This window comes from Puntigrus tetrazona, chromosome 19 (genome assembly GCF_018831695.1).
Source record: "Puntigrus tetrazona isolate hp1 chromosome 19, ASM1883169v1, whole genome shotgun sequence".
Classification (NCBI taxonomy): domain Eukaryota; kingdom Metazoa; phylum Chordata; class Actinopteri; order Cypriniformes; family Cyprinidae; genus Puntigrus; species Puntigrus tetrazona.
Window position 1 is genome coordinate 14,935,092 of NC_056717.1, and position 23,440 is coordinate 14,958,531.

The following is a 23,440-nucleotide window of genomic DNA, read 5'->3' on the forward strand; positions in this document are numbered from 1 at the left end:
GTCAATGTACGCGTCCACCAACCGAATTTCGCGTCCTCGCGCATGCGCACTTACAAATCCCATGGATCTGCTTTAAATCACTCAGAAGACAACGCAGGCAGAGCGCTGCACATCTACGCATCCTTCCATTTCTTAAATTAGCCACCTTAAGCTTCGAGATACCGCCCCCAATTTCAGTGTCGGTACGGAGCCGCCAGGCCGGGACAGAGACGGAGAGAGAGCCCTCGGCCATGGAAGCGCTCGGACCCGGTAAGTGCTAAAAATCGAGCCGTGTGACAGCGTAGTACGGGCCGTTGCGCTGCCTCACCAGGGCCCGCGGTAGCGCGCTGTTTAGGCCTCGACGGAAAAAACGAAAACAATCCCCTTATCACGCTACGCCCGCTTGTCAAAACCCTACTACCGACACAAAGCTGTCGATAATCGTACTAGGTCTCGGCGAAGGAGATTCTGGGAAGCCAACAAGTGTTTGTTTATTAGTGAATGAGCGTAAAATGGTTCTAGCCCAGTGCGGAAGACAGGACGGCATTGTGTGGTGGTGGAGGGGATTTAACCACACGCATCTTTCTTCCGCGTCTGCTACGAACGCGCCTGCACAATAAACATCACGTCTTCGGTTTTAAAAGCAACGCATTTTTTTAACGTTTTTATCCCAGACGGTTTGATAGCGAAATGTGCACATGGGTGTATATGCATGTTTTGCGCGAGCTTGAAACGCAAATAGAAGGCTCGCGTGCGGTGTAGCTTATACGGGCGCGGATGTTTTTTCTCTCTCCCTACTCTCTGTCTCTTTTTCATTGTTGGCGCTTTGTGTGATCCCCATGTGCGTTTGTTTATGCCTAAATGCTGACCACGCCAGAGGATAACGTTGACAGGACTTTAAGCGCCAAATGCACGTATCTAACTCCATGCGCAGACAACGAGCAGCTGTGGTCACTATAAGAATGATCTCGCTGACCTCTGACAAATTGACTTAATTATGATTTTAGCCTATGACATGCGTGATAATGAGGATTTCTTTTTTTTTTTTTGGAAGGCTTGTTCGATTTGCCATGCATTTGTTTTCATATTGTTTGTTAATGCATCAGCGCTTTTGAAAACGTCCTGCTTTTCTCAAATGATGCTTTTCGTTAACCTTCCAGGTCTTCTAGCTCATTAAATAAATTTTTATTCAATCAGTCTCGTCTATAATCACGTTTGTTTAATGAACAAATGTGTGAGCCATACAAATCACCCTTCATTGGCATGCTTAATAAGGAAATGAATAGTGTGCATGTTGTAATATTCTTAAAAAAACATTTTGTTTTGGAAATGTTTGCATTTGTTTAATGTAACTATTTTTTGTTTCTCAGCTGTGAGGTCAGGTAATGGCAAAAATATGCCATCAAAGCGTTAAAATGACAATGTATGTTGATTGCAGGATTATAATTTTGCGATCTTGCACAAAGCTGCGTACTATGTGTGTTGACATGGTTGTCAGTCTCATGTCATCTGCCAGCCAACATCAGCATTGTTTTTATTTGTTAACACAAAACAAGACTTTAAGTTAACATGGAATCACAATCAACATTAGTGGATGCCCATTTCTGGTCTCATTGTAAACCATTTATAGAAGAATCTGAATTTAAAATATAAATTGCTGAAATAAACAACTGCCGAACATTTAATTATTTTTCAATGATTAGCAGAACCCCCATGCTGTTAATAATGCCGCTTTTTACCATCTATTCAGTGCCTGATTTAAAAAAAATAAATAAAAAAATCTGAATGTGCCACACCGAAGGAATAAAATGGGTTGAAAAACGAAATTCACTGTGATTGTTGCAATCTTGCATTGCTTTGTTATAATTCGACTTATTATTTGGTAATCTTAAATGAAGGGGATTAAATTGGGTAACTGCAGCCACTTACAGATCAGGATGTTTTGATTGTGGCTACGGTGTGTGTGATTCAGTAAATGGTTAACATGGATCCTGCATGTCTTTGTCATGTCTAGCATCCGCTGTGTAATCCAGGTGATCTGCCTGTGTCATGAGACTCAATGTCATTACTGAGTCATCACTTAGTCCAGCTGCCCCTCAGTTTAAGCCTATCATGTCATTTACCTCGCAGCATGACACTTTTAGCCTGTTGCCCCCCAGTAGAGAGAGACTGCATGCAGGATACAATTTGGAATTTCGTTTCATTGCCAAATTAAAGGATCAATTACAGGATCTTCTTGTTGACAAAACCAATGCAGTGAAGTAAAAAAAAAAGTTGCATATTAATTTAAAGCCCTCTTGCTTTTTGAATAGTTGTCATGTTTAGAATTGCACGGTACCATTCCTTTGCACAATATTTACATTTTCTATGTGCATGAAATGCATTTGTAAACAGTCAAAATTGAATTTAAAACAGCACTATTTTCTGTAGGTCTAAAACAAGCTATCGATTGACTCTTCTACTGATTGAGCCCTTAAAAGGTCTCAAAATAGCCTATTTTAGGTTTTAAACTTTAAGTCGTGGAATTAAATGTTGCATACACTGCACAAAATTAATATCTTTTCCAGTACAAATAAATCTAAACTATCTTTCTAAATCAAGATACATTTACTTTAAATGCAAATTGAATGTGACATTGTTGTATGATAAATTAAATTGATGTGAATTCATGCTTAAAAGAGAAGAAACCTCTCTTAATGAAAATGTTTTATGAGCCAGCTGGCTGATTTTTTTTTGTTTATTTTTTTAATCAAACTCCCTTCATTTAGATTGATTTCACGTCAGTCATTTTGTAAATGCATCATTTTTTTTTATGAATGACATAAAACCTTCAGAAACCCTGTACTGTAACAGTATTTAGTAGATGCTGAAATGGTATTCCATTTTGATCATACCCTTATACTTCAAATGACTGCTAGACCGTCAGGCAGTTGTTAGATGTTCTGGATCAAATAAGCAGTCCAGTGCCTTTTTGTTCATGGATTACTTTACTCTTAATGCAGTTAAAGGCATCAGGATACCACAGAAAGCTCAGGCTTGATAATGAGTGCCGTGAGACCCTGATTACAGACCAAAGGCAGGAGCTGCCCACTTTTAGCGATCGTGTCTGACACTCCATCTTAGTGTGAAGTGTAACAGCTGAGTGGCCTATATATAGAGTCCTCTTGGTTTTTGATGAATGCAGGTTTTCCCCCATCTCCACCCCAGCCGTGGTCATGCTGTAGTTTGTAGTAGAGCTTTGTTGGCGTTGAGGAGGGGGAGCCATAGGCAGACAGTATGTGGAATGGATGAGAGAGCGGTTATAGAGGCTCCCAATTGTTCTTCCTTGCGCTTGGCTTGCTAACTGGAGCGTGTAGGTCTGTGAGGGGCTTAGACCCCTGCAAACCACAGTGATTTGACAAAAGGGTACATCATATCACTCTGATGGGCCCCAGTAGCCATCCATCCCCCTCAAAAGAAAACATAGAAAATTTAGAAATAGGGAAGTTTTAATGTTGTTACTGCTTAGTAGTGCACATTTGGATTAAAATGGGCTACATGGGAATTGGCCATTGTTGTTTTAATAGTAAAACACGGTTTTACAGGCAAATGATTTGGTGGGTTATGATGGCGTCATCTCAGATCGCAGCCCCCACCCCTTCCCATATGACCCTGCTGTCGTCTGTCTGCAGTGGACACTCAATCTTTTGTCTGATAGCTTGCGTGGGGTTCCTTGGAGGCGGGACATTAATGATTGGCTATTATTGTTTCTTATTTTGTAGGTTTTTTTTCCCCCTTTGTAGGTTAAGGGTCAAGTCATTTTGCCTTGTTAAGTTTTTTTGTATCTCTGTCATTCTGTTCTTCCCTGCTAATCAATCTGAAAGCCAGGCATTCACTGTATTGTGTTTTTCCATGAAAGAAAAGGGCATGCCAGTGTATGGTATGTCAGATCAGATCTCAGTCAATGGCTACTATGTTAAATTTTAAACAAAATGATTTCTTCCAGGCCCGCCTGCCCCTACCTCCCTCTTCCAACCACCACGCCGGCCCGGCTTGGGTACGGTGGGGAAGCCGATTCGCCTGCTGGCCAATCACTTCCAGGTGCAGATCCCCAAGATCGACGTCTACCATTATGACATTGACATCAAGCCTGAAAAGCGACCCCGCCGGGTCAACAGGTGAGTACAAGCAGATAAAAAAAAAGTAAAAATAATAATAATAATTATTATTATTTAAATGTTCTAAATTGTACAGATGGTCAGATTTTCAAACTTTTCAAACAGTCTTTAGCGTCACGTGATCCTTCAGAAATCATTCTATTGTGATGTTTTGGTCCTCTTAAAACATTTCTCATCAGTCTTAAACAGTTTTGTTTGTTTTTGTTTTTTCTCTCCAAGATTCTTAGTTTACATTAGAAATATTTTGTAACATCATGACTCTCTTTGCAGTTTTTTTTTTAATCAATTTCACTCATCCTTGCTGATTAAAATCATTAGTATCTTTAAAAAAAAAAATTGCTGACCCCAAACCAGTTGAACAGTAGTGTGTGTATTTGTTGAATATGTATTCATGATAACTGCTTATGTAGCTAGCAGTGGAAAATATATTCAAATGATTGTAAATTTTGGTATGTTTTATTTTATAGAGAGGTGGTGGACACGATGGTTAGACATTTTAAGATGCAGATCTTTGGGGACAGGCAACCTGGTTATGATGGCAAGAGGAACATGTATACGGCACATCCACTACCCATCGGAAGAGACAGGGTAAAAAGAAAGCATGTTCAAATGCAGTGTTTGGTTTTTCCCGGATGTCTAAAAAAACATAACGATGTTCTAGTGTTTCGCTTTTTATTGCAAGTAGAAAATCTTGGAGTTTTTGACATGTGATGCAGGTGGATCTGGAGGTGACATTACCAGGTGAGGGGAAGGACCAGACCTTCAAGGTGTCTCTGCAGTGGGTGTCAGTGGTGAGTCTGCAGATGCTCCTGGAAGCTTTGTCTGGTCACTTGAACGAGGTCCCAGAGGATTCTGTTCAGGCTCTGGATGTCATCACCCGTCACCTGCCCTCCATGCGGTAAGCCACAGTGTTTGATTTGAAGCGGTGCTGCATCCACAGATCGGTGTATGACATCGAAATACAGCAAGAGCATATATACAAACATGTGGAACCATCAGCTGTCAAGGGCTATCACTGTGCTTTGATGTCATACACCGATCGGTAGATGCAATGCTGCTGCAACACACTCACACTGTCGTTGTTGTTGTTGTTGTTGTTGTCTTGACTCTTTCGCACCTTTTGATACAGGTACACTCCAGTAGGTCGTTCCTTCTTCTCACCACCAGAGGGGTATTACCACCCACTGGGAGGAGGGAGGGAGGTTTGGTTTGGTTTCCATCAGTCTGTCCGTCCTGCAATGTGGAACATGATGCTCAACATAGATGGTATGTTTTTGTCTTACTAATTGTTTTTTTTTTTTGCCACTTGAGAATATGCCCAACTCTGCCCATTTTACTTTTGTGTTCCACACACTGCAGTTTCAGCTACAGCCTTCTACCGAGCCCAGCCTGTCATTGAGTTCATGTGTGAGGTTCTGGACATCCAGAACATCAACGAGCAAACCAAGCCCCTTACAGATTCACAACGTGTCAAGTTCACAAAGGAGATCCGAGGTGAGGGCGCGTTGCTGTAAAATGGTTCATAAAGTCATTTACTGTAGGCTAAATCACCTACCTATCAAAAGTTTGGAGCTGGTAAGATATTTCTGTTGTATTTGAAGAGCCTTTTATGCCTACCAAGTCTACACTTATTTGATCAAAACTGCAGTAAAATCAGCATTGTTGTGAAATTATTACCATTTATAAAAAAATATATATATTTTACCATAAAATGTATTTCTGTGATAAAGAATTTTCAGCAGCCACTACTCCAGTGTCACATGATCCTATTGTTAATTTTTCTAATGTTGTTATTATTATTATTATTATTATAATTTATTTTTTTGATCTCTATAAAGTAAAACATTTAAATTACAAACAAACTTCAGCCTTATCCAGATGATTGTCAGTTGAGCTTTGTAAAGTGGCACTCTGACTTTTATTATTTTAAATGATTTGTTTCATTCATGAATGAATCACTATTTTCACTCATAAAGACAAAAAACATTCCAGCTACCTGCTGGCATAACTATTTACTGACTGGCAGCCTGTCTGGAACGTGCAGGGATCTAATGCTGGTGATAAATTGGCAATCTTTAGAATGTTCAGTTAGATTCAGGAATCAGAACTAACTTTTGTTATTCTAAAAGTTACCAGACGTGTTAATCTTGATTATTCAAATAAATAAGTAAATGCATTTCACACCTTTTTATAGACGAGGGTAGCTGATCACGTTGTGATTTCTGTCTAGCCAGAAATCAAGCATTCTCAAAAACTCCCATTATAATAACTAAAGCTGTTTACACTCTGAAATGAGTCACTTACTTTCTTCATATGCACTTTGTTGTTTCTGATGAGAGAATTTGTCCAAGACCAGAATTCAATCAGGGAACGCGCACACACTGAACAAAACGCTGGCGTTTCAGCAGTACCTCATCAGTACCTCATCAGAGCTGCGTCAATAAGCTCAACAGAATCATGTGTGATTAGTTACAGAGATGACCATAACCACATATTATATAAATCTAAAAAAAACCTTCTTTTTAATTCATATATGCTTACTTTTGGAGTAAGCATAATGGTGAACTTGGTTCAAGTGTGCCTTACTAATTAATCACATTACAGCCTTGAAGTTGTGCCACACTCGGTTGCCATTTACATATACTACAGGAACGAAAGAGAAGATCTGTAAGCTGAATCACACCTGTCGCAAAAAGTCCTTGTCCTGCGTAAACCTGTCATTTACAAAACTTTTTTTTTTTCCAGTGTAAGCTTTAAAAATGTGCTGTTCCGAAAGGTATTATTAGTCTTAAAAGTTTAAAGATTTGCAGGTAGGCTGTCGGTTTCATTAAATGAACCGTTTCCTCTAAAAAGCTGTTTAGTGAGGCTAAGTGACGTCCATTTTAAATAAATAAATAAATAAATACCGCCAAAACAGAAGCATTAGCTGTTATGCTTTTTGGATTAAGGTTGCAGGCCTGCCTTTGTGCATATTCATTTCGACGATGTGACGTCACTGTGCTTTATTGCTGCCATTTTTGTGTCCGGGTCACAGCTGCGTGACCTGTTTCAATCTATGGTCACAACAGCTACAACTACCAGAGGAAGATCAACCAAACCACTCCCAGAAAGTTCACAGAAAGGTTAAAATATTCCCAGGATATGTTGGACTATTGGCTATAGCAATCATCAGAGAAACCACCGAACAGTACAAATGAGTACGAGTGGTTAAATGGTTGGCTTCAATCAGAAGAATCTTTTGGCAGCGAGGGTTGCGAACTTCAGAAAAATGAAATTTGTGTCTGTAGCATAGGCGGAGCAAGTGTAAGGCTTTCCCCTGTCAAAAGGGGTAAAATGTCCCTGCACAAACAAATTAAATCCATGGTGTCTATTGCCAACAAGATTAAATCGAATGGTGTCTATTGTGGCATTTAAATCTATATCTGCTCATTTTATTTTCAATTTTACAACGCCGCTGTAACCAATCACACACGGTTCTGTTGTTTAGGAATGCAGCGGCCGATGAGAGACGCTCGGATGAAACTTGTCAGTTTTGTTGAGTGCACAAATTCTTTAACTTTTACAAATTCTTTCATCATAAACACAGCACAGATGCACGTACAATGAAAGGGATTCAATTTCACAGTGCATACAGCTTTAGTGACTATAACAATATTTTTGAGTGCTTAAACTTGTGATAGCTCAAAGTTAGTGATAATGTCATGTTCTATATATAATTTATTTGCTGTTTGAGTAATCATTGAAAAGGAAACCTAATTATGCATTTCACATGTTTTTATTAAATGGTAATCGTGTTCAATACAAATTCAGTCCCATTTAACACATTTCATTAACCTAGTCTAGTTCTTGCTTAAAAAGATGGGTTTTTAATACATTCGGCTGATTTTTAGCCTTACTGTGGAAATGATTCACCCTCTGCCTATAGTCTGCAGTTAAGTGTATAAAAGGTTTTCAAAAATAATCACATTTGTTTTGATTTAACTTATTTATAAACCAAACGATTGCAAAAAATATTTAACGTCACAGTCATTACACACAAACCATCTGCCGGAGTAAATTATGAACTGTGACTGCCCAAGTGGTGTAGTACAATTACATAGCCTGCATACATATAGCATAAGAACTGACATTTCAGGCTTTCGCTCAGTAAAGCTTTTTATTTAAACAATGGCAGAATTGGCTAATGTTTTTGAAGCCATGTAGCCTATGAATTAAAAAATATATTACAGACTAAATAACTTAGTGTGGATTTTTGGTGCTTGAATTTTATTTGTGCTTTTAGATCCAAGTTTAACAAAACACTGGAAGGTAAATTTTTTTTAAAAATGTCTTTTTTTTTTTCTCTCTTTTTAACAGCATTTACTTACAATAGTGAAAGACGTCTTCCCTCAGGTAGATTGCATGTTTTCTTGGCTTGCTGGATGTTGGGCTCATATTAATAATCACGCTGTTTGCTTTCGCCCCCAAAATGATTTACTGAAATCAAAAAACGGAATGTAAAGGGAAATGCCATTTAGCTTGGTTCCCGCTCGTTGTTGATAAAACAATGATTTTTATATGAAAAGAATTAGTTATTATTTGTACTAATGTTAAATAGGATTAGTAAATATTAAATTTAGATTGTATAGCAAGCTAGCTAATGTTATATTGACGGGCGACCATAGCGGAAGTAATGTCTTTGGTGCCTGTGAGTAATAATAGCCCAACAATTTTATTTATATAGTAAGCAAGCAATACGTGTATGTATAAATAAACGCGATAATATTGGATACTGTGCCACTGAGCCAGTCAAAATCACCGCACGGTAAATTTCTTTAAATTGCCAGCCCTTTTTAGTGCTAAAAGAACACATTTAATGCTGCGTATACACTGTGTCAGAATTACCGCAATTGCAAGATTTAAGCAAAAACTAAAAAAAAAGTTTCATGTAGACCTAGTAATTGCAGACCTTGAAAGATGGGAGTTTTCTGAGAGCTATGACTTGTGCCATGTGACCGGAGTACCTCCTGACTTCAGCAGATTCATTTAAGTGCTATGTTTAGGAGTTGATGGCGTTGCCATAGGAACCCATCAGTCCAAGGACGTGAGCATCTGCGTGTAGAACGTCACAGATTCTCAATCTTGAGCCTGCGATAATTTAGACAGGGCGTGAATGCAGCTTTATCAGTGTTGAAAGTTGTGCTGCTAATGGAAACTGTAATGTTTTCAAAACAACAGCTTTTATTTATTTATTTTTTTAAATGGATTTAACTTTTGTAACATTATAAATATCTTTACTGACACTTTTGATCAATTTAATAATAATTTTTTCAATAAAGTAGTAATTTCTTTAAAAAAAAAAAAAAATCTTACCGACCCCAATCTTTTGAATGGTGGTATGTTGTGCCACATCAAGAGCCAAGACTGCTTCAGTTGTGGTTATGAAGTGAATTGCTGAGTTAATATCATTGTATGTTTAGGACTGAAAGTGGAGGTCACACACTGCGGCCAGATGAAGAGGAAGTACCGTGTGTGCAATGTTACACGCCGCCCAGCCAGCCATCAGACGTTAGTGCTTTTGCATTTGAACCAGTTTTAGCAAAATTTGCTGTAAAATGTACTTATACCCACGTGTTTTTTCCCTTTTTTTTATATTCTACACATTTTCTACAGATTTCCTTTGCAGCTTGAGAATGGACAAGCTATGGAGTGCACCGTTGCCCAGTATTTCAAACAAAAGTACAGCCTGCAGCTTAAATACCCCCACCTCCCATGCCTCCAAGTGGGGCAAGAACAGAAGCACACCTATCTACCCCTGGAGGTAAGAGACATGCACATCATGTGGTTTCAACGCTTAGACATGTAGAAATGAATTGATCAGACCTGGCATACTGTCTTGTATCCTCCATAAAGGTTTGCAACATAGTGGCGGGACAGCGCTGTATAAAGAAACTAACAGATAACCAGACCTCGACCATGATTAAAGCTACGGCCCGCTCAGCCCCAGACAGACAGGAAGAGATCAGCAGATTGGTAAGTGGCACTTGTTGAAAAACGGGTGAGATGAATCGCGACGCTTAATATGGCAGCAGTACAAAGAGAATACCAGCCTTATTGTTAAGAGCCAATAATAACCACTATAGATCCTGTTATTCCTTTTAGGTCAAAAGCAACAGCATGGTGGGCGGGCCTGATCCTTATCTGAAAGAGTTTGGCATCGTGGTGCACAATGACATGACCGAGGTGACTGGGCGGGTCCTCCCAGCGCCCATGCTTCAGTATGGGGGCCGGGTGAGTACAGACACTGGGAGGGACTGTAGCAGGGTGAGTACTGGGGCTCGGGTGCAGGGTGAGTACGGGTGGGCTGGGAGCATTGGCATGCGTGTACGTGGGTGTGTGTTTGTGTTGTCGTGGGATGTGTGGACTAACCAAAGAAATGATGATCAGACTCCAATGCTGTTCAGCATCATCAACAATCTGCTTTTACATCCCAGGAACTTGAGGAGCTCAGGTCTAATTCAATTAGACAATTAATTGCTCCTTTAAACTTCCACACATCTCATTTATTGCCGTCCGCTGTTGTTTAAAGCTACAGCTGTATATAAACATCTCATTTTAACCTCCACAAATTGATGAGTGATGTTAGTCATGTAAAGAAGCATCATTGGTAGAGTCTAATCTTCATTCCTGTGACATAACCACCTCTTTTGAGGGATCGCTCTCTTTGCAAACAGAAAGTTGTTTTAGTTTATTTGGAAAAAAACTGTATGTAAAGAGATCTGCAAGCTTTTTGTCTTTTTCTTAATAAATGTATTCTTAATGACTGTTATTAACTATGCACAAAGTACAGGTGCAGTCAATACTATCACTGTAATTTGTTAATGAGCTCAACTGAAAATTGACTTGCCTCTAACATCTTGTTTGTGCTTGTTATGAGTGCATTTAATCTTAATGTGATTTCAGTTGCTCTAGTCTTCAGGGCCCTTCATTTTGTATTATATTATATCATATTAAATTAAAAAAAAAATATATACATTTAATATTTATTCAATTTCGTTTAAATGTTTGATTTATAATTATCATTGTGGAGATTTTAGAGTATTTTATAAGCCCTGAACACTAGAGCAGTTCTTCTTTTTGTATTAAATTCAAATAACTCCTGTATTGATATTTCAGATGCATTCCTAATTGAATAAATGATTTTGTGTTATTGCATTAATTTACTTGCTTCATGTTTAACCTTTACTTTGTATTGCAGTTTTAGACTAAATATTTTAATTGTTAAATCATTGTGTGCGTTTAACCAATGGGGAGGTGGGTCTTTTCTGCATAGTCTGCTTTCTGCTATTAGCCCAGGCCTGTTAGAGTTGGGAGGGGTTGGCAGTGGAGGGAGTTGTGTAGAATGTGTATCTCCTGATGAGAACGAAGGATTCACTAAGAGTGTAGGGACTCTCTCCCCAGAACAAAACCGTGGCCACACCCAACCAGGGTGTCTGGGACATGAGGGGAAAGCAGTTTTATGCGGGTATAGAGATCAAAGTGTGGGCTGTGGCCTGCTTCGCCCCTCAGAAACAATGCAGAGAGGATTTACTCAAGTAAGGATCTTTATATCAACTTTATATATAAATGTGTCATTTTAAAGTCTGTTTCAGTCATTTTAAAAGATGCATGCTTAAATGATGTTAATTAAAAGACTTTTAGATAATTGTTGGATTTAGCAAAAAAAAAATGTATTAAAGTTTTACCAGGATGCAATTGTCAGGAAGCTTTTTGAAACTATTTCAGAATCAGAAGTGCGTGTGCGTTGTGTGTGTGTGTGTGTGTGTGTAGGAGTTTCACTGACCAGCTGCGTAAGATATCCAAGGATGCAGGGATGCCCATCCAAGGCCAGCCCTGCTTCTGCAAATACGCCCAAGGGGCAGACAGCGTGGAGCCGATGTTCAAGCATCTCAAAATGTCTTATGTGGGACTACAGCTCATTGTGGTCATTCTGCCTGGAAAAACACCAGTCTATGGTAAATGGAGCTCCTTTTAATGAAGCGCACAAATAGTCAGAATTTGCCACTGATACTGAAGTGGTTTTGTGTCTCTCCAGCGGAAGTGAAGCGTGTGGGAGATACTCTGTTAGGAATGGCCACTCAATGTGTTCAGGTGAAGAATGTGGTGAAGACGTCCCCTCAGACGCTGTCCAATCTCTGTCTGAAGATCAACGCCAAACTAGGGGGCATCAACAATGTGCTGGTGCCACATCAAAGGTGTGTTGTGGATTTAAAATATTTTATGATGAGGTTAGAGTATGCGTGCATGTATCAATTATCAATCGTCAATCAAATAATTATATTCATCATTTACCATAAAATTTGTTACATATTTTGAATCAAAAATGCATTAGACATAAAAGCTTCAAATAAAATGCTAGCAAAAGATTGAGGTCACCTTCAGTTCAGGCGTTTTCAGATTGTAATGTCAAATCTACATGATTAGAGTGGTGCCCAAACAATGCTTGCATAAATTGTTCAGTTTTAGTCCACGCAAAAAAATAACCCTGTCACCTAGCAACAGCACTGACAATCATGAGCAGTTTTAAAGAGCCTTTAATGCATTGTCACCCTGGATATTCCCTGAACAAAGGATGGAAACTTCTATTGTTACTTCATATATCTGTTTTTGCTTTCCATCAGGCCCTCTGTGTTCCAGCAGCCGGTCATCTTCTTGGGGGCCGATGTCACCCACCCACCTGCGGGCGATGGGAAGAAACCGTCCATTGCTGCTGTGGTGGGAAGCATGGATGGGCACCCCAGCCGCTATTGTGCCACCGTGCGAGTGCAAACCTCTCGCCAGGATCTCTCCCAGGAGCAGTTCTACAGCCAGGAAGTCATCCAGGATCTTACCAACATGGTTCGAGAGCTCCTCATTCAGTTTTACAAGTCAACCCGATTCAAGCCCACGCGCATCATCTACTACCGCGGAGGAGTCTCTGAGGGCCAGATGAAGCAGGTGAGTCATCCGAAGGAGATGCATTGACTCAGACTGCTGCTGCATTGATAGTGTTTGAAAGCTTGTTTTGTCTGAATGAAGTGAAATTAAATATGACCATATATAATTTGTGCCTCCTCAAAAAATACTTTTTCCTTCTTCAGTTAATATTATTCCTTGTCTTGTGCAGGTTGCCTGGCCAGAACTGATCGCCATCAGGAAAGCTTGCATCAGTCTAGAAGAGGACTACAGACCAGGAATCACTTACATTGTAGTGCAGAAACGCCACCACACTCGACTCTTTTGCTCCGACAAAGCAGAGAGGGTAAGTTGTGGGGTTTGTTGTTGCTCGTTTTCCATCCTTTGGTTAAAATAATAACTTTTTGTTCTTTCTAACTAAGTGGGCGGTTTGTAGTCAGAATATGCGTAGTAGACCGTGCAGAGCCAAACTTCTGCTCAGTGTTTAAAGTACCGGCATATGTGAAGCAAAATTTGAAATTTCAATGTGGGTGGGCAACCTAGAGCAACGCACCTGTTATATAAACAAGGCATCACAAAATGTAGTTTTATAGGACGTTGTTACTTTTAAAATCAACATGAATTAATGATTAATTGCATGCTTTTCTTCTTAATCTTGTATACAAATTTCTTTGACTCAGGTTGGGAAGAGTGGCAATGTCCCAGCAGGCACTACAGTGGACAGCACCATTACACACCCCTCAGAATTTGACTTCTACCTGTGCAGCCATGCAGGTATCCAGGTGAGTCACAACCCAGTTGCTTATTTGTTTATTTTATCCTTTTTGTTTGTACAAGATTGATCCGTTTGCATTTCTTCCCACAGGGCACAAGCCGCCCCTCTCACTATCACGTCTTGTGGGATGACAACTGTTTCACGGCCGATGAACTGCAACTGTTGACTTACCAGCTCTGCCACACCTACGTGCGCTGCACCCGCTCCGTCTCTATTCCCGCACCAGCCTACTACGCGCGGCTTGTGGCGTTCCGTGCCCGCTACCACTTAGTGGACAAAGACCATGACAGGTTATTAGCGTTATTGTCATTATTCACCCGAGGGGTTCTCATGAGAAGTTAATGAATGGATTTTAATTCTTTCTGTATCATTTCCTGTGCACAGTGCTGAGGGCAGTCACGTATCAGGACAGAGTAACGGCCGAGACCCTCAAGCCCTGGCTAAGGCGGTCCAGATTCACTATGATACCCAGCACACTATGTACTTCGCCTGACGTCAACCAGCAGGAGACGCACTTCTACACTCCCTTTTCAGTCTGTCTCTCTCTCTCTTCCTCTTCCCGTTTCTCTCTATCGCGTCTTCGTCTGCAGCAAAGCAGTTCTGAAGCCAGGGGGCCATCTGTCAGTCCAGTTGAAATTGGTCGGCCTCGGAAGAACCAACCTCTACCAGCAGTCCTGCACTGAGAGGCTTTTGGCCTCCAATGCACAGAGAAAAAAAAAAATCAAATTGAGCCATTTTTAACTTTTCATTTCTTGTTTTGATTTTGAATGTCTTTTTAATTTGTAATATACACTGAGTGTGAGCAAACCTGCGCCATTGGTCAGGGCAGCTCTGGCTCTCTCAGCTAAGCTGGACTCTGTCTACTTTTACCTCAAGCCGCCATTGGCTGAATCTTGTCACATGTCTTTTGGGGCAGGTGGGGTGGATCTTGCATGTTGGGTTTGGGGGGGGGTTTGACTTGGATGGATTTGTTTTTCTCCTTTTTATGGTCGTATTTGAACTCTCTCCTCTCAGTCTTTTACAAACGAGGTGACCTGGGTATACATTACCCATTACCCGCTCCCATTCTGTGCGCGTGTGTGTGTGTGTGTGTGTGTGTGTGTGTGTGTGTGAATGTGGGTTTATGTCTCATGGCAGGCCACTGAATTGTAAAGGGAAATCTAGGAGCAAACTGCTGTAAATGCCTCTTCTTTTTTTTATATTAACACACACATAGATATATAAAAAATATATAAATATTTACAGCTCTATAAGCATATTCCACTTGATGATCTAACAGGCTTTCATAAGCTGATGGTTTTGTGTAGCAGTAGCATTACCCATGGTCTCCTCTGTGACTGTTGGGGTTGTCGGACCTGGGCAAACAGGGCTTGGTGCAGGTGCCATTCTGCCTGTGGCAAGACCAGAAACGCATGCGTCTTATTCGGATAGTTATTTTACAGGGTTGAAAGGTATGGCCATTGCACAGTTCCAGACAAAGCGCTAACACGCCGTCTGATAGGCTAGGCTTGCAACATACAGCACTCTCCCTTCTTTTATGCATTTATACATAAGATTCAAATCAGATTTGTAAGAGTTTAATATAAATGGTTTTTTGTGGTAAACTTTAACAGTTTGTTAGAGTAGATAATCGTTGTTCTTGTCGTTCTTAATGTTGATATTGATCAGTTGTCTGCAAATCAGTCGCTTAATTGATCCAGGAGTCATTGTGGTTGTTAATGGAGAGGTTTTTTTTTGTTTTTTGTTTTTTCTCAAATACAGCTTCATTTCTATCGTTGTTGCAATGAGGGCCCAAAATGCTTTGGTTTGTCCACTTTTTTTTTTTTTTTTTTTTTTTTTTTTTTGAACTGATCAAATTTAGGGTTTTAGCTCATTTCTGTACCAAGTTAATGGGGGGGGGAGTGGTGTGACAAATCAGAACTTTTTTGGGGGAAAACTTAGCAATGTTCCGCAGTTATATGAATTTTACACTTAAAGTGTGTTTATTACTTCTGTGTGTGTGTATATGAACTTGAATCTATAATATAAATCTGAATGAATTTTTCTCTTGCGTATTAAAAATAGGACACCATACATTAGGACACATGAGCATAAGCACTGCCTTTGGACTGAACAGCACCGAGGGTCTCCAGCGCGCACGCCTCGTCGGGTGAGGCGCTCTGCAAAAACCCTTTTGTAATAAACCATCCGTAAAGCAGTAGGTTTGCTATGAATGAGTTTGAGCGCCAGCCTGTCGTTGGCGTGGACGCTGGTCCCATGAAAGAAGAACAGGAAGTGGACAAGGGCATAACATGCAATAAATTGATTTTATGCGTTGAATGCTAAATGGGTTACTCGATGTCACGGCTTCCAGAGAATAATGCGTTTAAGTAGTGTGTGTGTGTGTGTGTCCTTTTTAGGCATTTTCGCTAAATTACATGACATTTAATTCCAGTTTGTATCATGATATCATTGCAAAGCAATATAACCCAAAATCTAGAACAACTTAAAAGCTGTAATACTTTTTTTGTCGATGTGGCTGTTGGTTGGATTCCTATTGCCATTTGTGTTTATGTACTTATTTTGCTTGTATCAATCAGTGGGAATGTGCATATGGTGGACTAGCTCTTTAGGCTATGTGGAAATTTTTCAAATTTAAACTGTGCTCGCCTGCATGCCAGAGTATTGTTCTAATCTCTTTATAAAATATTTATTATGGCGCATTATTATTATTATTATTTTTTTAATTATGATTAAATCAATACAGTGAGACTGTTTTTGAGTAGCGATGTTGTCCGGTCTCTTTTACAGGATTTTAAAAGTTTCTCCAGAAATGTCAGTAACTCTGAGGGACAGACTCGGGGGCTGAAGGGGTGTGGATGTTGGTCTTTGTGAGCTCCAACCCAAACGAGGTACTTTCTTCAATCACTGGGCCGCTCAGACAGACCTCCTCACCCTTTCTTTCCGTCCTCATGCTGATGAGGAGCTCTTTTACCCACTGTCTTGTTTTCTCTCTGCTCTCGGGCTCTCCAGTGCTGTGGCACAGCCCTGGTGGCACCTCCACACATGCACTTCCTCTGCATGTGGTGGACCCCGAGGGTCCACTGCACAAGGAATTACCTCTTAACTTTTTTTAACCGTTCTCTGTCCCAATTTAAAGAGAGAATGTTTGTTTTTGTTTTTGTTTTTTTTTTTTCTTTTTTATTCCTATTTGATATATATGGCTTTGTTATTTGAAAAATGTGTATTGTAATTTAAGTTTTTGTTTCTCTTACTGGTGTGTAGCTTTTTGTGCTGTTCTATTCTCGTGTTCTGAGCTGTGTGATTTGTCCGATAGCAATAGGGGCACTTTCTTTGACCTGCTGGGGAATGCCCGGGACTCCTGTAGCTTCTCCTCTCTGAGTGCCCCATCAGTTGCTGTACTGCTTTGTGACATTTTTAAAAAATCCCCTCCCTTTTTTTTTTTTTTTTTTTTTTTTTTTTTTTTTTAGCCTGCAGGGAATATTTGTGTTATTGTGCAAAGTAATAAATTGGTATTTTATGCCTATAACACACACCTCTGACTCTTGTTGTTGTTGTTATTATTGAGGTTCAGGAAAGGACACCTTAAAAGGTCTGGTGTGTCTATGTATATGTGTGTTTGTATGTAGGGAATGTTTCTTGTAAATAGATTTATTTTAAAACCACTAGATGGCAACACCTACTTAGATCTACAAGGTGAACCACTCACTGTTGTGATGGTCTATCCAGCTTAAACGGTTTTCTTGGATGACTGTTTATGTATATTGTGTATTCATATTAATGGAAAAGACCAACATTTAAGTTCTCTAATGTTTACTACTTTTTAAAAAAAAAAAAATTTATTCATGGTAAACTGCAACCTGGATTTTCCACTTTAAAAGAACTCTCTTTGTGTTCCACAGAAAATAGTAATTTATTAAGCTTAAAATGAGGACCCCATCCCCCCTCTATTTTATTTATATATTTTGAAAGTAATTTGAGAGGTTCAAACTTATCTTTACATATAGATCGACTGTTAATGTTTCTATTTCTTTATTATACAGTTTGCCTTTTTAAAATCTGCGTTCTTGTACGAATTATACTTGAGCTTCATTGTGGGCCATTGCTCACTCGTCTGCTCTCTCTCTCTCTTTTGTGTACCCACTCTCTCGTTTCCTGTGTCCTGTGCTGTTGTCATGACCACTGTTGCCAAGGAGAGGCAGCCACAAGAGAAAGGAAACTTAAACCAGAGATCTTGTAGCTGTAATATTTAATTCATCACCTCAGACGCTAACGTTTGCATGTTATGGAGCAGAATGAAACAAAGGAACTGGCCAAAATTACGAAACAAAAAAACAAAAACTCCTTTGGAAACAACTTGGTAGTAGTCACTTCATCAAATATTTTTATTGTAAAATGTAAATTACAGCACGTAGACCCCTACCAAAAAAACACTATCAATTCATCTTTAATCACCTTGCAAGGTAATCTTATATTACAGTAATCTGATCATTTGTATCTTTGTAAAATATCCCTTTACAATTTGACAGCCGTGTAAATTCACACTTGCCTAAATGTTGTTACTCTGAGCATTTTTGAGAGGATGTATATTACTGATGTTCTCCATCACAAAAAATGGACTGGCATGCTGTTTCAAAGTGTGAAGATTTAGGTGTTAGTCATCAGTCGCCCTCAGAAATGCCTACAACAGCAAACACCCTCACAAGCCCACTATTTTAAAGCAATTTCTTTTGTCTTTATTAGGGGAATTGCAAACAATCTCTTGTATCAGCTCTTGAAAAGCACTAAATGCTTTTGAGGCTTATTGTTGACGGCCACTAGATTGTCTTTGTGTTAATTGATCCGCTAGCAGACACCACTCTTGCCCTCCCTCCTCTGAGTCGCTCCATCTCCCTTTATAATCCTGCCATCCGCTGTTTTCCTTTCAGGATGAGAGTGGCTTTGCTCAACAGTGTTTCTAAAGATGGACGAGACTAGCACACTTGAAACACCTGTAAGGGGTATTGGGCGGCCCAATAAGCGATCGGCATTCTGACGGAAACCAACCAACCCGTGAAGGTTTTGTTGCGGTGAACATTGCTTTTGTCTTTGCCTAAGTGGCCTGAAGCACAGCAGTCTTTTTTTGTGTGTTTGTCTGCTCTCGATACGGCACGAGCATCTAATCTACAGAGCTTGAAAGAGGACAGCGTATTTACTTTTGGCATCTCTCGGCACAGTTGTCACATCTGAAGAACCTTTCTTTTTACTTCACACGAAACTGTGTAATAATTTACGAAGGCCTTTGCCATCGTTCAGACTCTAGTCTAGGTTCTGTTTGACGTTTGTTGGGTGCTTGGAAGTAATGCATCTTTGACAGCCACTGCATCCACGTCACAGTATCAAATTCAATCGGTGTGACCTGTTTGGGTAAGGCAACACCGGACTGGGTAGCAACAGAGACACATGTCCCTGTGATAAGAGTAGATCTTTCTTTACCGAGAAGACAACAAGTCCACCACACTTTGCAGTGGTGCGAGACCAACTTCTACCGTCTGGACGTAGCCTGTGATGGTGGGTTTCTCACTGAAGTTCAGTCAGCCTCATGTGGGTGAGTTGAGACGAGTGGCAGCAGTTCAATTATTCATCTCTTCAAAGGAAGACCAGGCGAAAGTGAACACAGCTGTCTGAGAAACCAAAAGACGGACTAGAACGTGGCTAAACAAAACTTGCTTCCAAGAATTTCGAAAGACAAATCTGAAGCGGTCTGGTAAGGCTCTTTTTAAGGAGGACTGACCGAGACTTCTTGCGGAGGATTGGGACCAAATAAAGCACTAGAATGTGCCTGAACTTTGCTCTGTGAATTTAAAAACACTACGTGAGGTCCAGCAAGGAACTTTAACGGTGGACACAAGGACTGACAAACGAAACGAGACAAGAAGACGGACTAAAATGAATCTGAACAAAACTTTGCTTCAAGAAATTTGAAAGACAAAACCCTAGCAAGTAACTCGGATTGAAAAGAGACTTCTTTCTGAGGATTGGCAAACTTGCCGACCTCTTTGGGCAAGGAGGGCTGAAACTATTATCTATAGTCGGAGCTCCTGCAAGCGGAAAAGTGTCGTCGAGGTTGTGGCCCGAGGAGGCGTGGTACTCAGAGGGTGGCGAGATGGTGAACACAGGTATGCAGTTGATCAGCTTCACCTGTGCTGTGACAGGATGGGTGATGGCTATAGCAGTGACTGCACTGCCCCAGTGGAAGGTCACGGCCTTCATAGGCAGCAACATCTTGACCTCTGAAATCGTTTGGCAGGGGATTTGGATGAACTGCATCTACCAGACCACCGGCCACATGCAGTGTAAGACCTACGACTCCATGCTGGCTCTACCGCCTGACATCCAGGCGGCACGGGCGCTGATGTGCATTGCTATCTTCTTGGGCTGGTTGTCCTGCACCGTCTCTTGCTGTGGAATGAAGTGCACCACCTGTGCCGGGGACGATCGCCATGCCAAGGCTGGCATAGCGCTGTCCGGTGGGGTGCTCTTCATCCTGACGGGCCTGTGCGTCCTAGTGCCAGTTTCCTGGACAGCAAACACTGTGGTGCAGGACTTCTACAACCCCAATGTTCCCCTCCAGCACAAGCGGGAGCTGGGTCAGGCCATTTACCTGGGATGGGCGGCAGCTGTGATTCTTATGATCAGCGGGGCCGTGCTGAGTAGTACCTGCCCGCACATCGAGAGAGGAGGGTACAGACGTGGGTACATAGGTCGCAGTTTTGCAAACTCAAGGCCTTCTGCTCCTGATCCGCCAAAGCCAATCACCACCAGTACCCTGCCTCTAAAGGAGTATGTATGATAAAGAAAAAAAAATCGGAGCAAATGCGGGAAGGTGTGGCTAAACGAGGATAATGATTAAAGGTGCACTCAGTGATTTCTGTTTCAACGGACGGATGCATTTTGTGTCATTGTGGTGATATACATATTTGCCATTTGAAATCCCATTTATCTGTTTTTTTTTTTTTCTTTCATTGCCTATACATCGGACATATCTTGGTGCTGTTCACCATATCCTCCATTTTATTGACTGTAATATACATAATGTATTTGTTACATTGTTTTGCTTTTGTTTAGATATGTTTGTTTGTAAGTGTCATTTCTGCACCACTAGTAGCATTATTTTATTTTTTTTCAGTGGAACATTGGCACAACCAATGCTGTGAGTTTGGAGTGGAACAATTCGTTTGTTACACTGTTTGGTGACACAGGTGGAGCAGAAATGACACATTTCAACTTTTAAAGTACTTTTTGCACTGCTAGCAAAAATGGAGAAAATGAGGGGGAAAAAAAAATTGGCACTGAAAAACAGATTCACTCCAAACACTGTGGCACACTTCAGCATTAACTGAACTGTAAAACACAGCTGGCCATGTGATCTCCGTTTGTGTGAGCGTACATTATTTTCAATTGTCATAAGTATTATTATTTCTTCAGGGGTAATGGTTTTAATGTGGGAAAAAATTACTGAGTGCACCTTTAATTAAAGACAGTCTAGTATCTAGAATTTGAAATCAAGTGTTTGAGTAGTAATATTTGTAGTAGTATTGCAGTGGGTCTACGGTTTTCAGAAATATTTCATTTCCCTTGCTGCTTGTCACTCTATTAGTGTATTTTCTCATATGAAGGCATTTAAATTAGTTTAGACCTTATTTTGATACGATTTTAGTCCAATAGTAGTGACCGTGGGCTAAATGATACCTTGGGCCCACTTTGCAGTGTCTTTTTTCCTTTTTACTTATATATGGTAATCTGAAAGACGGCACACCAACAGTACACCCACTTTCAGTATGTTAGATTGCTGTGTTCACTGTGTTTTCTCTGTATTTATCTATTAAAATTGTGTGAACTTGAACCACTTGATTAAAAATAAAAATGTGTGATGTGACAATGGTGCAATTGTTCTATCAAAATAAACAGGAAAAAAAACGAATTAAATAACCACATTTATTAAAATAGAGCACTGCTCTTACAATGATGCTAATGCGTAGTCCTTGTAAAGCTAATGACCAGTGCAGCACAAAATTAATCCAGGAGTCTTGAGTTCCACCATTACCATACCACTGTCCTTTTTTTAAAAGATCTTTCCATGTCAAACTGAGAACAACAGCCAACACAGGAAATGGAAATGGCTTCTTGATAATAACACAGCTGATATTCATTCAGTCTCCATGAAGAATGATACTTGACACATTGCATCTAAAACACAAAATATACATTTTGAGACAAAAATCAAATTTTACTGCTGTATATATTTCTATACATGTACATACACTAACTTATTATTAAATGTCACACAACAAACAAAATAAATTAACAAATGCAGCCAAACTTTTACACAGTACCGAATTCTCTTTTTACACCTGGTAACAACATATTAAATGTGTTTTTAATGGCCACTGGTGATAAGAATGAAACGCTGTTTACACCAGTTTTTTGTTCCAACCATAGTAATCAGATCACCCGAGACAGACATGAATACCCAATGAAAATGGGGCCAAAGAGTGTAACCTTATCTACTCCAGGAAAAGGGGAAATACCTGCAATTCTCTCCTCTCCACTAGCTGAATGTAGAGATTCCCATCTCTTTGGTGCCGTTTCCATTAACGTAAGGTCGCTGGGCGTCAGTGTCTGCAGGAGGTACCTTCTCTGCACTAATCTGACCAGACGAATTTAGGAAATATTGCAAAATAATGCACATACTTAGCACACAGAGAGATGAAGTATAGCATTGATGCCAACAGTGGTCATGAGAAATGAGGTTTAAAGGATACTGTAGGCGGTAATAGCGCTCTGCATCTTGAAGCCACTCTAACATATCTGAGATGGAGGGACAGATGGCTGATCTGGAGACACAAACAGCAATGTCAAGAGTGTCTGTGTTCTTCTCATAGAACTGGAAAACAGCGGACACCTGTTGACTGATGGCACCCTGCACCTTCTGAAGAGCATCCCTGGAAATAAAGACCAAATTAAACAAAGATTTTTTTTTTATTTGCATTCGAATGACAACCAGAAAGGACCTACATTTTGTCAGCAAGCTTTCCCAGAATTGCATCCACAGCCAGTAACAGTTTGTAACGAAGGCGTTCTTGTAAACTAGGGAAATTGGCAAGAGGTGTGTTTGCAATTTGAACGTTTTTCAGTGCCTTCAACTGCACTGCAAGGTTTCCAAGAGAGCTCATTAGAGGTTTACATTCAGCTAGTTCACCGTCCCAAACGCTTCTATTCGCTTTTAACGTCTCAAAGCATTTTTTGAGTTGTTCGTGCAATGATGATAAAACAGCACTGGACATTTTTTAAAAATCCTTTTCAGTGACAGAACTGGAGAAACACCGACGTTCATTTAACGAAGACTATAACTAACGAATATATATTTATATAAAGCTAAAACATAAATTTTTAATATACATTTTAAATTTATCTGATAAACTACAAATCACGTCTGTGAGAGGGGATAAAATCGTCCTGTTTCCATCGTAAATGTACATGTGATAACGGCAATGCGCTTCTTCCGGGAAAACGTATCATCCACCAATCCGCTTGTTTCTTGCCTTAGCCGTAG

The 23,440-nt window shown here is 40.1% G+C and overlaps 3 protein-coding genes across 9 annotated transcripts; 2 read left to right on the top strand and 1 right to left on the bottom strand.

Moving 5' to 3' along the window:
- Window positions 1–67: 67 nt before the first annotated feature.
- Window positions 68–16,581, top strand: ago4 (argonaute RISC component 4). 7 transcript variants are annotated; one of them, XM_043217481.1, is made up of 19 exons: window positions 68–249; window positions 3,965–4,136; window positions 4,604–4,724; window positions 4,853–5,034; window positions 5,266–5,402; window positions 5,496–5,630; window positions 8,493–8,528; window positions 9,596–9,683; window positions 9,789–9,936; window positions 10,029–10,148; window positions 10,278–10,439; window positions 11,562–11,710; window positions 11,946–12,130; window positions 12,211–12,370; window positions 12,797–13,112; window positions 13,282–13,416; window positions 13,751–13,852; window positions 13,936–14,135; window positions 14,230–16,581. In XM_043217481.1, exons 1-19 carry the CDS (start codon window positions 231–233, stop codon window positions 14,336–14,338), a joined length of 2,676 nt encoding a protein of 891 aa, XP_043073416.1. In that variant the 5' UTR covers window positions 68–230; the 3' UTR covers window positions 14,339–16,581. The 7 variants fall into 7 exon arrangements, with proteins under 7 accessions (XP_043073416.1, XP_043073417.1, XP_043073418.1 ...); XM_043217482.1 differs by having other exon boundaries at window positions 11,577–11,710; XM_043217483.1 differs by having other exon boundaries at window positions 10,278–10,406.
- Window positions 16,582–18,285: 1,704 nt separating this feature from the next.
- cldn35 (claudin 35) lies at window positions 18,286–21,854 on the top strand. Its single transcript, XM_043217164.1, has one exon. It carries the CDS (start codon window positions 19,991–19,993, stop codon window positions 20,675–20,677), a length of 687 nt encoding a protein of 228 aa, XP_043073099.1. The 5' UTR covers window positions 18,286–19,990; the 3' UTR covers window positions 20,678–21,854.
- c19h1orf109 (c19h1orf109 homolog (H. sapiens)) lies at window positions 21,809–23,409 on the bottom strand. The gene is made up of 4 exons (XM_043217165.1): window positions 22,903–23,409; window positions 22,650–22,829; window positions 22,416–22,534; window positions 21,809–22,074 (listed from the first exon to the last, which is right to left on the bottom strand). Exons 1-4 carry the CDS (start codon window positions 23,169–23,171, stop codon window positions 22,034–22,036), a joined length of 609 nt encoding a protein of 202 aa, XP_043073100.1. The 5' UTR covers window positions 23,172–23,409; the 3' UTR covers window positions 21,809–22,033.
- Window positions 23,410–23,440: the final 31 nt, after the last annotated feature.

What these genes read in the sequence shown, in the direction of transcription:
- ago4 (XM_043217481.1), top strand. An exon ending in CGACCCCGCCGGGTCAACAG is followed by an intron (nt 4,137 to 4,603) that starts GTGAGTACAAGC and finishes TTTATTTTATAG; the next exon opens with AGAGGTGGTGGACACGATGG. An exon ending in TGAAAGACGTCTTCCCTCAG is followed by an intron (nt 8,529 to 9,595) that starts GTAGATTGCATG and finishes TTGTATGTTTAG; the next exon opens with GACTGAAAGTGGAGGTCACA.
- cldn35 (XM_043217164.1), top strand. Translation starts at nt 19,991, where the DNA reads ATGGTGAACACAGGTATGCAGTTGATCAGCTTCACCTGTGCTGTGACA.
- c19h1orf109 (XM_043217165.1), bottom strand. Translation starts at nt 23,171, where the DNA reads ATGTCCAGTGCTGTTTTATCATCATTGCACGAACAACTCAAAAAATGC. An exon ending in GGAAAGCTTGCTGACAAAAT is followed by an intron (nt 22,830 to 22,902) that starts GTAGGTCCTTTC and finishes CTTTATTTCCAG; the next exon opens with GGATGCTCTTCAGAAGGTGC. An exon ending in GAGCGCTATTACCGCCTACA is followed by an intron (nt 22,535 to 22,649) that starts GTATCCTTTAAA and finishes TCGTCTGGTCAG; the next exon opens with ATTAGTGCAGAGAAGGTACC.